Here is a 14,897-nt window from a genome sequence, read left to right as displayed (position 1 = left end):
TTGGAATCCGGATGAGTGGACTTTGCCGATTTCAATTACTAAACATAAAAGAAATGCAAAAGCAGGTGCTTTATGTAATGAAACAAGGAAAACACGAACCAGATACCATATAAAACTTTTTGATAGGTTTGAAAAGGAAGCCATGCAATGTATCAATTCCACCCTTGCAATGCGAGGAGATAGATTCTCACGGCCTTTGATGACTCTTTCCATGTATGCTTTTATTGAGGAAGAAGAGATAGAACAAACTCATCAATTGAAGGGTAGATATTTCATTTTAGGGTAGAGATTTTTCATCCCACTAGCTCGAGAAAACATAACATTGAGAGAGAATGTGAATGAACATGTATAAATATAAGTTAAATAAGAATAAAAAAGACATGATCTAGATTAGCCACATGCCAAACATAAAATCTTATTAAACCAAGGAAGAAGTATGATGATGTCGTTGGGCTGTCCAGACCAGTGTCATTGTCCTCCCCACCCCATTTTTTTATGGGCACACATCATATATATATATATATATATATGTCCATACATGTACACGAGAACTCTAGAGTGTAGACATTACCATGCATTCTCCGAACTCTAGGCGGAAATGAACGCATCAGATTGAAAAAAAACATAAAAATGGATGGATCAGATTTGTCCTGTGATCTTTATAATCATCTCCTTCCACTGTTACATAGATAAATTTACATCCCTTGAACAAAAAGAGGGAGAATCTGAAGGTGAAAATGGCAGAAGTGGGGAAGAGCAAAAGAAAACCCCAATAATTACAAAGTGAAACTAAGTCGAGTTGGCAACCGATGCATTCTTACCAGAAGCGAATCGGTGACGAGTCCGATTCAATGTCCCCGAGTCCAACAAACCCTCCCAGTCTACCTCTTCTTCCTCATCTTCTTGGTCTCTCCCAGTACCTCTCATCATCTGTAATATCCTCTTAGCCTTCTCCCTGGCTCGTTCGCTTCCTCTCTCTTCCACCTCTCTCAACACCTCCACCGCTCCCGCCTCCTTCGCCAGCACTTTAAACCTCCAACTCCCTTGACTCAACGCGTACAACGCCCCTACGCAGTTCTCCCGAGTAGTTACTGAGTTCAACTCGTTTCCCCTCAATATCCCCACGAAGCATTCCACCGCGTTCGCATCCAGCAATGCGGAGCGTCCCTCTGCACATGCCGCTAAGTTGCAGAGTATGAGCAGAGCCCTACTCGCGAGGTCCCCTCCCTTTGCCATGGCTAGTAGCGTTGGCACAGAACCCAGCTTCACGAGTTTGGAGCGGTTGCTCTGAACAAGCGAGAGATGGTACAGAGCGAGCGCCGAGTCGTGACGAGCCCTCTCGCTCTCCGACCGGAGCAAATGGAGCAGCGGCGGTAACGCGCCTAATACACCTATAGCCATCTTGTTGTCATCGTCAAGAGCGAGGCTGAAGAGGGCACCCGCAGCGTGTTCCTGCGCCTCAGAGACCCCTCCCTTCAACACATCGATCAATGGTGGAACAATCCCCGCGCGAACGATCTTTACCTTGTTGATCTTTTCCAACGAGAGATTCACCAAAGATGCCACCGCGTTTATCTGGATGACGGAGTAGCGTGAGTTCAGGAGAGATTTTAGCACTGAAAGCAATCGTGGAGTACATAGTGGAACCCTCATATCTGCGTTCGTTCTGGTGATTTTTCTCAGTGAGATCACTGATTCCTCTTGCTCAAACACTTGTAAGCTCTTGAGCTTGACGACGATCTCCTCCTCTTCCGGGGACATTGGGTTTAGGCTCTCGTCTGTAACGTTGCCGGACGACGAAGAAGATGAATAACAAGAGGGCCGCGTTGCGAAGGGCAAAGTTGTGCCGGGAGTTCCCATAATTACCGATTCCTCGGAGCTCGTGTAGAAATGAGTCGGCCGGCGATCTAACTCTGTCGCTGCATAAGACAATTCGACGGGAGCCTTCTCCGCCACTCCTTTAAGCAAATCCTCCGAGGCCGATAGATTTTCCTTCTCTGTTTCTTCTTCTTCCTCCTTCTTCCATTTGAGGGTTGATTTCTCAGGCGGTATATGTGCACGAGCGAGCTTCTCCGCAGAGCTGAGCTCTGGGGTAGTTGGCCGTTCGACGCCATTAGCACGGCACCAGTTGAGAATAGTCGATTTAATAGCAATATTAGGGATTACAGTAGAGAAATCAGGTTTCGAGCCATCGGGAAGTACTAGAGTAAACCCCAAATCTTTACAAACTTCAACGCAGATTCTCTCGAGAGTATGACCAGAGGCAACAATCACAGGATCCGCCATTAAAGACCCAGAAATCGGACAGACGAATTCCTTGGGTGGCTCTTTCCATTCTGATTTTAACGCAGTCGGCGATGCCCGATACAGGAAAATCTTCCACCTGTGCTTACCGTTCCCCATCTCAGTAGCTTTCCCTAATCTCTTCTACACTGTTCGAGAATTCAGAGAAGAAAGCACTTGTTCCCTTTCTCATGAAACCACAAAATAAAAATCCCATATTTGTCATCGTTCCTAAACCAAACAAACCAAACAAACCAAACCAGAGGCAACAGAAACCACTAGTCCCTCAAAAGGAAAATCCAGATATATCACAATAGACAGATAGAGAGAGAAAAAGAGAGGGAGAAGATGATATCATCGACGAACCCATACTTTAGACTAGGTCTTGGCTTAGGTGAGATTTGATCTCAGTGATTGCAGGTTTGCAGAGACTCTAATTCTGAGGAGAGATAAAGACGTGGTGGGGAAGCTTCGTGTTGTCATCGATGGGCCGGTTGGTTTTTTTACAGAGATTGCCGAAAGGAGAATGAAATATTTACAGGAATGAGGTGGGTTTTGGAATTGGGAATCTTTTAAATTTGGATTTTTTTTCTTTAGTTCCTGGAATGCCCTTTGGGGTGGTTATAATAACGAAAATGGCACTAAAAAGCTGAATGCAGTCACGAGGGGCTGGGCCAGGCGCCCACGTTGAAGTCGTCTCGTTATGGGGGCTACTTTATGATATCAATTCAGCCCATTGACCATTCAGATCAGTTTTGGTGGAGTCCATGGTTTTAGGTATCGGCCGGATTGGGATTGGTATCAGTATATACGTATCGGTTAATGCAGCCAATCCCAGACTGATACCTAAAGGTTAAAACCCTATCCTTGTGCACATGAACGGTCCTCGATCTGTTATTAGAAAAAGAAAAGAAAAAGAGAAAATAATGGTCCCGGTCATGAGATTATTGTATCGGCATGCAGACCAATGTGTGGATAGAAAGAGGAATTGACCAACTTGTGGGCCAGGTGTAGAGTGTAAATGATGATCAGGTATTTTTTTTCTATTTTTGGCGGTATCAATATTGTGAACTAAAACCTTATATGGTTTTCTTTATTGTTCTAAAAGTTTCGAGAAAAAATTTTAGTGGTGGGATTATATAACAACTTTGGTCATTGCATAAATGCAAATGGGTTTAGGATTGAATTAGTCAAATGTTAAATTTTAAGACTTAATACAATCAAAGACCCTTTAAGTATAGGCATGCGTTTCTATATTTTTCAATCATCTGCATGCCCATGCAAGCATGCAATCTTAGTTTGTTGATTTTTAGAGTTCTATTTTATCAATTGACGAAATTTATTTGAGCTAAAATTATATACATAAATTGGGGATATTAAGGCAGTTTTATTAATCCCATATTTTATTTATATTTTTAACACTTGATGATAATGGTATCTTATTTATTTTTATTCTTATATTCTTTCACTCTATGGTCCATTATTTGAGTTAGATGGTTGGTAGATGGTTGGTTGATGTGATGATTACGAACATTGAATGGGTGTGCATAGGTTTCGATTAGCCACCATATGTTAAATTTCAAAACCTAAGTTAATCAAATAACCTCTCGTGTGTTGTTGCACATTCTGATACTTTTAAACCATCTATGTATGACCATGCATCTTCTTGTAATTCCTAAATTTTCAAAGTTCAATTTATCACTTTGACAATATTTGTATTAAGTTGAAATTTCATATATAAAAAAGGAACATTAATTAAGATCTATTCCACAAATTTTAGGATTCATCTCGTCGCAGATACTTTGGAGTTCTTAATCATGAATTCGACTATGAGGAATTTTAATCATGGATTCAATTATCAGGACTTTGGGATCAAATCAATCGTATTGGTATAGCCACCAGCCCAATGCCGGATCAGTGGTACGAAAAATAGAGAGGGCACAATAATAAATAAAAAATGATTAAAATTTTGGGGGCAAAAACATTCGATCTAACTACTTGATATAATTTATCTATATTACCATCTGTGATGATCAATATCAACACTAATATCAATACCAATATCAATACCAATACCATGAACCAAATGGACAGATGAGGAAACCTTTCCCTGTTCAACAAACAAAAGGGTTTGTTAACTCTTATCACCTGGGAAAGGGTAAGGCTCAAGTGACACAGGTTGAAAGGAGAAGGCACCTAAGCAATTTGTTTATCTCAATTAGCGATAACTCTTCCTTTTCAACTAAGATTCGCATATACTTGTACTTTCAAAAGAGTATCAAACTCTTCTCCATCCTTGTCCACAAAGTGAAAAAAGAACCGTCAAAATGATCCACTGAATGTTCATAATTAAAAGTTTAATGGTCAATAAAAGTCTTTAAGTGGAGACCATTTCATTAGTGCTTTAGTTTACCTTTCTCTCAATATATATTCTCCATTATTTCATACCTTGGGATGATCTTCTAGGTCAGTGACAAGCAGTTAAGCATTTGGACTTTAGTGTAAATCGGATGATTGTTGGTTTGACCCTTTACCCCCTTATGTTCTTAGCGATTTACGTCCCTGTATGATGATGGGTTAAGGTTATTTTCATCACTAGGTTACCAACCCTGTTGGGTGAATGATGTCAGAATTGTAACTATAGAATGAGAACGATTGGGCATTTTCAGATTACCCAGTCCCTGTGAATGACTAGTTCATGAAGAAACAAGAGGGGAGTTGTTATTTAAAAGAGAAAAGAAAAAGAGTCCAGAAGAAATAAAGTGAAGGTTGAACATTCCACTTTTAGATCCACTAACACAAACTCAATTATTAGGAGTCTTAGGTTTCTTATAACCTTCTCTTTGTTCCTCTTTCACATACGATATAATTGGCTAGGAAAGTAATTACTGGTCCATTACTTCGCTGCTAAGGTAAACTTTAGATTGGGTTTAGGGTTTGGTCTTCAATGATGGCCCTTTTGTTTCAGTCATGGTGGCACTTAGTTCACTCCTTTTAGTGCATTTATCACATCCTGAAAGCCACCTTTGCTTCCATGGTAGTGGTTTGTGCTTTAATAAGATTAGTTTCTTTTCTTCTTCAAATGGGTAAGAAAGAACTAGAAAAGCTGAGACTGAGTGGCAACATCTTTGGTATTGCAAAACCTGGAAGACTCTTTGTGTCTTTCTCAATGTTGTAATATATCATGCAGAATCATAGATTAAGTGCACGCAAACAAACTAAAGGAGAGAATCATATATCCTTTACATTATCATTTATTCGGAGAGACTGAAAGAAAGTGCTTTTGCTTTGTATATATATATATCATATTAAATCACATACCAAACTACCAAAGGCTAGCAACAACAGAGCACCCAAAACCTGAAATGAATATGAATTGAACCCTAATATGTTAGATTTTGGGTAAAATTTATCTTTAAAAGCTAGTCATTAGGCTGTTGGATAACAAGAGAAGAAAAGAAAAAGAAATGAAAAGAAAAAAAAATCTTCAAAAGAGAAAGAAAACAAAAGAATAGATATGGTAAGAAAATAAAAAATTATATCTATTTGGCTACCACTAGATGAAGGACCGAGGGACTTGTCAGGCCCAAGGTTTGGATACCTGGTATTAGAAAAAAAAAAAATGAGACTACCACTAGATGAAAAGAAAAGTTTTTATTATTATTAGTTTTTTTATTTTCTTGTGTTTTAGGCAAAACTTTTTTTCTTTTTTTAACATCGGAAGAAACTTTACCATTCCCTAGAATCTTCTCTTAGTTCACACAATGAAAATTTCTTAAACTAAGAAAATAATACATTTTTTGTACTTTTTTCTTTTCTCTTACTACCAAACAAAGCCTAAAGGGAGAGAATGGCGTATAGAATTTGGATCTTGTGGTCCCCACATCTCATGGATAGTGTGAGATGAGATTAAATGATACACCTATATGGAGAAGATCCCAATTGTGTCTTATAATGTCTTTAGATGTTTTCACAACAGGTTATTCTTATCCGATGTAAGTTTTACCCAAAAAAAAATATGCGATGTAAGATCATTTTTGCTTTCACATGGGACTCCAATAATCTCTTCCTCCACATAGAATCTTCTCTATCCTCAAAGACACTTTGAAGTTGCCACACTATAGCTTTAACAGCCCTTGTTGAGATTCTGATAAAACTCACCCTTAAAAGCTAGTATTGAGAAAAAGGTGCCCAATTCCTCATTTCCTTGTATGCTTTCATATATGGAGTATTCACATCTGATGTGAAATCATTAATTCCTTTCATAAAACCCGAGCAAGATTCGAATCTAGAGAAAGTCATGGTTCTATAGTCCCTAAAAGTAGATGGAAGGGCACTATAACAAAATATGAAAGAAGCCATTAATGGATCTCTGAACGTGCAGTTTGGCTTCATGTTATACTCTTTGTTGATCTTCTCTTCCCAGTATCTTGTGACTTTCCTTTCTCACCTGTCATGGTTTTGGACCACAAAAAGAAAGATAAGTCCCGATTGGAGCATCAAAACACTCAAAAAAAAAAAAAAAAAAACAAGTCATATAAACTGAAGTTGATCAGTTAGCACCGGTGATCTGATAATATTGTATATACACAAATAGGGTTGGGTCTGTAAAGTTCAGTCTATCTAGCTGTCGCACACATGGTTTTAATACACGGTATTTGATCCGGTATCGATCACTTTCAAAACCGATTTGATATCGATATGTATCGATATGAATTGATTTTTTTTTTTAATCCCGAATATTATTTGGGACCGAGGGAGCCCCTAAGATATTATTAATAACAAAGAAAAAGAATACAAATGGGGGACATAACTTGCCTTATCCCAACCCAACAAATAAAAACACTCGCACTCTAAAAGCACAACCAAAAACCGAAAGGAAAAAACATTACATTCTAAATATCGGCCACCTAGCTTTATCTTCCCTAATGATTTGGCTAAAAGCTCTAGGAAGAACATGGACACCAAAAAAAATTGAATCTATAGTTGAAGCATATGCCAAGTTCGCCAACCAAACTGCTACTCTATTACTCTCTCAAAAAGAAAAAGAAATTCGAGTTTAAAGAGAGTCACATAGAATTATAACCTCCTGAAACCAATACCAACAACTCCATAGATCACAAAACCTATTAGATACTAAGTTCACAATCAAAGTAGAATCGGAGCTAATAGAAAAATCTGAAAAGCCCATATCCATGCATAACCTTAAACTATCCCTAAAAGCACGCAGCTCAGCCACAGAATTAGAACAAATACCATAGAAACTAGAGAAAGCTGCAAGAACCGTGCCATCGTTATTTTTTATGAGTCCTCCTCCTCCACTAATACCAGGATTTCATTTGTTTACACCATCTACATTTAACTTGACCGATGTCGCAGGGGGAAGCCAGAACGTGAGAATTGGAGCTCTTTGCCTTTTTATGGGAGGATTAATGTTAAAGACCTGCAAAATAATATTTTCCCTCATAGACGGAAATTTACAAAACTTAGATGGAAGAGGGATCTCATGCACCCATCTTTTAAGACGTTCTATGATCAATCCAAATGTGCGAGCACCCTCCCCATACCTTAGGTTGTTCCTTACTTGCCACAACTCCGATACTATTAGCGATGGCAATAAACCTTTTATGACGTCACAAGCACCCTTAAACCCAGCCTTGGATTGCCAAAATAAAATTCTACTCCTTATGTCATGGGTTGGAATTAAATCCACATCAAATAATCTTCTAAAATATCCCAAACCTTTGTCGCCATCCCACCCAACATCAAGCAATGAGTGGACGTTTCTCTCCAAGGCCTCCTACAACAAAGACATTTGGAAACTATAGGGATACCAATATTCGTCAGTGAGTCATCTGTTGGAATCTTACCATTGAGAATTTGCCAAGTGAAGAAACTAATCTTAGATGGAAGAGATCGATTCCACAACCATTTAAAATACAATATCGTATTAAAATGAGCACGAACCACACTCCAAGCTGACTTGGTAGAGAACCTACCATCTAGAGAGACTCGTATGGTTATTTTGATTAATATATATATATATTTTTTAGCTTGAGCTAGCTAGTCACGGTTAAAATTGCACCCTATATTTGAGCACGTGAAAGGTCCTATTAATGGAAACAAATTCTTAATTTGGCGCTAGTCCAAGTGTCCAACTCAACTAGTTGCTCAATTAATGTAGAGATAAAGTTTTTAGTTCGAGATTGGGTGCCCCTACGTCACAGATTGCATAATAACCATTGTGGTTGTTCTTGGACAAAAAACACTTGTTCATTAATCTATTATGCTATCAAAGAAAGGGAAGGGGAACCAATTTGCTCAATTTTATATAACAATGCAGTACTTTTCAATAATTAATGAATCTAAATGACACTTCTACAGGTGTGTTTAGAATTTAACAACTTCATTGAGTCGTATTTTTTCTCATTTCAGTATTTAAGCAGTTTTTGAATGAAGGTAAATATGTCATTTCACATAGAAATTACATTAAATGACATTCAACCATATTTAAACAAGGTTTTTAAGGTCAAACAAAATTTTTCATCATTGCATTACATTTGGAAATCAATAAAAATTAGCATTGCCATCTTTACTAATGCAACTCTTTCATCCTGTCATAAAGCTATGGGAATGGGGGTGTGTGGCATTTGATCGCTCTAGAGGCTATGTTTCTTTGCCTCGGCTCATCAAACTCTTGTGCTAACTATTGTTGGCAAAACTTTGACTATCCGTCTAACTCTTACGCCATAAGTGTGGATTATTAGAGGGTAATGGAGTTCTCCGATTGTCTTATTCTCATAAATATTCTTCTTCCAAGGTTTCTAGTGTGAACATTGTGCATGATATTATGTCTCTCAAAGATCATTTCTCTTTATGCTCTTTTTCGCATATTAGCAGGTTTTGTAATGAGACAGCTCATTGGGGATGGAGGGTATCCTCTGGCTACTTGGATGATATACCTCAATTAATATATGTATATTGGTGGGTGCTTGATCCTTCACAATGTTTTGCTTATGAGGGTCGATTATTCGGCCCTCTGCGATGTAATTGAGGATTTCTCATCTATGATCAAAGAGCTCTCAGTACAACCACGACACTACATAGAAGACATATAAGACCTCACTATACTATCGATGTAAGATGTTAAAGCTGTGCAGGTTTTCTGAGACCCACAACATAACCAAGAGTTACATTCGTTCCATCCAGAAAGACAACCGTGATATAAGATCGTAAGATCCTCTTTGCCTTCTCCCTCGCTCCTTCGCTCCCTTTCTCTTCCACCTCTCTCAACACCTCCGCCGCTCCCGCCTCCTTCGCCAGCACTTTAAACCTCAAACTCCCTTGACTCAGAGCGTACAACGCCCCCACGCACTTTTCCCGAATCGTTTCCGATTTTAATTCGTTTCCTCTCAACATCCCCACGAAGCATTCCACCGCGTTCGCATTCAGCAATGCTGTGCGCCCCTCTGCACATGCCGCTAAATTGCAGAGTATGAGCAGAGCCCTACTCCCGAGGTCTCCTCCTCCCTTTGCCATGGCTAACAGCATCGGCACAGAACCCAGCTTCACGAGTTTGGATCGGTTGCTCTGAAGTAGCGAGAGATGGTACAGAGCGAGTGCTGAATCGTGCCGAGCCCGCTCGCTTTTTGACCGGAGCATGTGGAGCAGCGGTGGCAATGCGCCTAACACACCTATGGCCATCTTGTTGTCATCGTCAAGAGCGAGGCTGAAGAGGGCACCCGCAGCGTGTTCCTGCGCTTCAGAGAACCCTCCCTTCAACACGTCGATCAATGGTGGAACGATCCCCGCCCGTACGATCTTTACCTTGTTGATCTTTTCCAACGAGAGATTCACCAGAGATGCCACCGCGTTTATCTGGATGAAGGAGTAGCGGGAGGTCAGGAGAGATTTTAGCACCAAAAGCAATCGTGGGCTACAGAGTGGAACCCTCATATCTACATTGGTTCTTGTGATCTTTCTCAGTAAGATCAATGATTCCTCTTGCTCGAAAAGTTGTAAGCTTTCGAGCTTGACGATGATCTCCTCCTCTTCCGGGGACATTGGGTTTAGGCTCTCCTCTGTAAAGTTGTCGAACGACGAAGAAGATGAATAACAAGAGGGACGCGTTGCGAATGGTGAAGTTGTGCCGGAAATTTCCTTAATTACCGATTCCTCGGACGTCGGCGGCCGGCGATTTAACTCGGTCGCTGTGTAAGAAAATTTGACTGGAGTCTTCTCCGCCACTCCATTAAGCAACTCCTCCTCCTCCGAGGCCGATAGATTTTTTTCCTTCTCTGCTTCTTCTTCTTCTATCTTGCATTTGAGGGTAGATTTCTCAGTCGGTAGTAGTGAACGGACGAGCTTCTCCCCGGAGCTGAGCTCTGGGGTAGCAGGAAAGTTCCTGCAACCAGGATAGCAGAAAAATTTCATCCTCCAAAGAAGAGGCGGGGGTTGTGCTTCACTAATCCCTTCTTCGTGTTGCTTTCTTTTTCTCTAAAGAGTGCACAAAATTAGGCTAATCCCAAAAAACACACAGATTACATTAAATCTTTAATCTTCGATTAGTTTATCTTTGGATTTGTTCTTCTTCAGTTCCTGTAATGCCCTTTGGTTCGTGCAATAATAACGAGGGGTATGGGCATGGCATGCAGCACGCCATCTCAACTCTCGTTATGACTGTCTACTGTAGAATAGAGGCGGCGGCTCAGATTCAATGCACGGAACTCCTCGAGGCACATGCTTACATTAAAAGAGCCGAATCCTAGGCTTAACAGCTCAAGAGAAACATATTGAAAGGAGAGGGCACTTCAGCAATTTGATCAGCACTAGGCCAAGATCCATTGCATGCTCACTGAAAGTTTAATGGCCATCAAAAGATTTAAGTGAACCATGCCATTTGTGCTTTAGCTTACCTTTTTCTCACACTATCTCCATTTTAAAGAGAAGGAGATCACAAAGCAAAGATGGCGGCAGCAAAGCATGATAAAGAAGGTGAATGATGTCAGAATTGGAACTATAGAATAAGGAGAATGAAGATTTTCAGAAAACCCGTCTCTGTGAATGACAGATTCCGGAAGAAACACGAGGGGAGTTGTTTGAAAGAGAGAGTCCAAAAGAAAAAGGTGAACGTTCAACATTCCACTTTTAGTTCCACTAACAAAACTCAATTATTGAGTCTAATGTTTCTTATATCCTTCTCTTCTTTTCTCTTTCACAGATGAAAGTAATTACTTACAGTGATTCTATATCAATCTCCACAAACCAACTCACTGTATCATCACTGCTTGCCCATTACTTGGCTATTAAGGTTACTTTTAGATTGGGTTTTGGTTTGGTTTTCAATGGTGGGTCCTCTTGTTTCAGTCATGGAAGCACTTGTGCACCCTTTTAGTGCATCCATCACATCCTGAAAGCCACCTTTGCCTCCATGCTAGTCGATGGATCAGTTTTTTTCCCTTCTTCCAGTGGGTAGGAAAGAACTAGAAAAGTTGAGACACTAGCAAAATCATTGGTATCTGGAAGACCTGGAAGGCTCTTCGTCTCTTCCTCAATGTTATAATATATCACACAGAATCATACATAAAGGAAAGAATCATATTATTCTTTACATTATCATTTCTTTGTAAAAGAAGAGATTTTGCCTTTTTAATAATATATATATTAAATCAAGCAAAGCTAGCAGTGGGAGAGCAGTTAAAATCTGAAATGGGAATGAATTGCACCCTGGGATAGTCAGTTACAGTGAAGAGATAGCCAAGGTTCCTGTACTAAAACTATGATGAAGTAATGAATCTATGAAGGTGAAGTTTGCTTGTAGTATTGCTATCCTTTTGTTATTTTCAGATTATATCTTCTTGATCCTCTCTTCCAAATTTCTTTGCCATCTATCTTGAATTTAGATTACACAAAGAAATGTTAAAAGTCCAATTGGAGCATCAGAAAACTTCAAAAAATCAAAGCCAGATAGGCCGAAAAGCTATCAGTCAGCACCTGTGATCCTTTTTTTTTTTTTTTTTTTTCGGTAGAACAGCAGCTGTGATCTGACAATGAGGTATAGATTAATGTAGTTGGTCTGTAAAGTTTAGTCTTACTAGCTGTCGCACACTCCTTACTACATTGACAAACGCAGGCTTTATTACTCTCATCATAGGTATTAGGTAGTATTCAACCGGTAGGAAGCTTTAGTACTTAATATCATTTGATTAATATTTCTTTTTGGCATAAGCTAGCTAGTCCTCGCTAAACTTAGCAGCCTACTAGTCTTATGAATAATCAGAACCTTTGGTTTTGATCAAACGTTTACTCAATTTGGCACATGTCAAAATGGGTGGTCTAATAGTTATTAGATTCGAGAATTATTCGGATTAATTCGTTTCATTAATTCAACGGTTTGATTAAAATATCGATAAAAAAAGAGGAGATAATAAAATTCGAGTTCGGATTTGGATTCGAGAATTATTCGTTTATAAAAATAAAAAGCGGATAAAAATTTTGAATGTTATTTTGAATATTTACAATACTTGTTTCATATTTTCTATCAATTATCATATGTACATAACATACGAATGATATAAAAATTAAAATTTTAAATTTTAAAGATAAAAATATTGTATTTAATTCTTTTTATTTTTCTAAATTCATTTCTTATTACTCAAATAATTGAATCAGAGAAAGAGAGACTAAGAGGAGGGGGACTTAACACAAATTCAGCTAGACCCATGTCACCCACCATGCATGTTCACCTTAAAGACTAGGGAGAGAGTAACGACTGCAAGACTTAGTCAAACCAAAATAAGGTGAGAGACTTTATTTATTTATTTGTAAAAGTGTGAGAGATAACCTCAGAAAAGATGACTATTTTCAATTTCTGTTAAAAAAAGAAGAAAAGTAACATTGGTATAATAATCGCACTATTTTCTAAAGGCTTTGACTTATTCAAGGCGTTTTTTTTTTTAACATGGGACAACATTTGGTTATAATTCAGATAAAATTTGATTCAGATTCGAACCGAATTATTCATAAAATTCGGTAAAATTCTATTTGAAATAATTCTGAGAATTTAATAACCAGGGGTCTAAATGAACCATTTGCTCTATTATATATACCTGTGCAGGACTTTTCAATAGTTAAAACAGTCTTGCCTTCTCCTTGACCTCTAATGCCTATATATGACTTAATATGTATTCAGTTCCAAAAAGGAAGTAGTGAAAACTCTCAATCAACTCAACCATGTATTTCCACAATTACATACGAAGTTGCCAACCTATAGAACAGATCCTGTTAAAATAAAGTTGCAGCAAGATATCCAGATTGAAGATCATATCAGTTAATATGCTACATTATAACTAATGTTTAACAAGTATCTGACTTTTCTACCATTTCCCCTCTTTTGCACCATTAAACAAGTGGGTTCTCGGAAGTGAATTTATTAGTCATGAAAATATTATCGCATTAGGGTGTACCTTATACACAAATCTATTGTTAATGTGATCCAAAACTCAATTAACCAATCTAATTCCTTCATCCTAAATTTAAAGCAAGAGTGGGAAAATCCAAATAAAACATGATGCAATAACATTTCTCATTGTACATCTCCACTTAACTTACTTCAGATCTATGATGCAGGTTAGCTCTCAAATTCCATTGAAGCTGGAAGGATGAAGGATTCAATCATCTCTCAGTTGGCTCATGGGCACTGCCTTCAATGTGAGGTGAAACGCCAATGGTTAAAAATCTGATATGGAGGTTCTTGATCTGGTTGCTGATCATAGAAAAGAACAACGCTCTCTAAGTGTGGCAATCTAAGTTCTACTAGTCCAAGGTGGTTGTTTGGAACGAGGCATGACAGCACGAAGAATCTTCTTCCTCGGACCCTGCACACACAGTCCTCGTAAGAAAAGGGCACCTAACTAATTTCATATGAATACAACGAATAGGACAATAACAACAAATTATTTCTTGAGACCTAACAGAATAAGGTCCTAGAGGCACCACGAAAAATAACTACTAGTTAAAAGATGAAAACAAAAAAGCTGATGAGAGTTTCAGATCCCCTCACCCTTTTCTCCTTTTTAGTGAACAGCAGTATTGCAAAATGGAACATCCACAAAAACAGTTTGGGTTGTCATTTGACATCTCAACGTCCTGGACGGTGCCCAGAGCGTCTAATAAAGTGTCCCAGCCAACCCACAGTTCCAAAAATGGGAAAAATGGACATCCTGGAAGAAGAATCCATTTTACAAGGGAAAGCTGCACTGATTCCATTCAAGGACTGTAGGGCCTGGTGAGCAGCCCCCTGGCGTCCTGGACGCATCCTAGTAAGTTAAAAGTAATAACATAGCCATACTCTTCTACTAAATTCTAAGTAATTGGGTGGGAAAAAATGCAAATAATACACCCAATAAGCAGAGGTAACCACACAACTTTGGCAATGAATTGAAAATTTCCGACATCCTTTCTATGTTAACTTTACATCACATATCTATAACATTTCCCAGCCAATCAGACGGAACCTTAGTGAAAAAAAATACAAATCCATATACCCCAAGGAATTGTCCTGAACAATGAAGTGTGTGCCTTTTTTCTTTTTCTTTTCTTTTTTTTTTTTTTTT

General features: G+C 38.7%; 3 protein-coding genes across 3 annotated transcripts in view; all 3 read right to left on the bottom strand.

Annotated features, from left to right (window-relative positions):
- Positions 1–612: 612 nt before the first annotated feature.
- Positions 613–2,806, bottom strand: LOC122077073 (U-box domain-containing protein 38-like). Its single transcript, XM_042642847.1, has one exon. It carries the CDS (start codon positions 2,401–2,403, stop codon positions 790–792), a length of 1,614 nt encoding a protein of 537 aa, XP_042498781.1. The 5' UTR covers positions 2,404–2,806; the 3' UTR covers positions 613–789.
- A 6,517-nt stretch (positions 2,807–9,323) lies between these two features.
- LOC122075774 (U-box domain-containing protein 38-like) lies at positions 9,324–11,061 on the bottom strand. Its single transcript, XM_042640938.1, has one exon. It carries the CDS (start codon positions 10,714–10,716, stop codon positions 9,430–9,432), a length of 1,287 nt encoding a protein of 428 aa, XP_042496872.1. The 5' UTR covers positions 10,717–11,061; the 3' UTR covers positions 9,324–9,429.
- Positions 11,062–13,696: 2,635 nt separating this feature from the next.
- The window catches only part of LOC122075897 (ankyrin repeat and SAM domain-containing protein 6-like), an 8,616-nt gene continuing 7,415 nt past the window's right edge, over positions 13,697–14,897 (bottom strand). The window contains exon 7 of the mRNA XM_042641115.1: positions 13,697–14,159. Coding sequence (XP_042497049.1) covers positions 14,088–14,159 — 72 coding nt within the window. The 3' untranslated portion in view covers positions 13,697–14,087. The remainder of the gene's footprint in view (positions 14,160–14,897) is intronic.

The sequence above is a fragment of the Macadamia integrifolia genome, chromosome 4 (assembly GCF_013358625.1).
Source record: "Macadamia integrifolia cultivar HAES 741 chromosome 4, SCU_Mint_v3, whole genome shotgun sequence".
Taxonomy (NCBI): Eukaryota; Viridiplantae; Streptophyta; class Magnoliopsida; order Proteales; family Proteaceae; genus Macadamia; species Macadamia integrifolia.
This window is presented reverse-complemented; position numbering and strand designations above follow the sequence as displayed.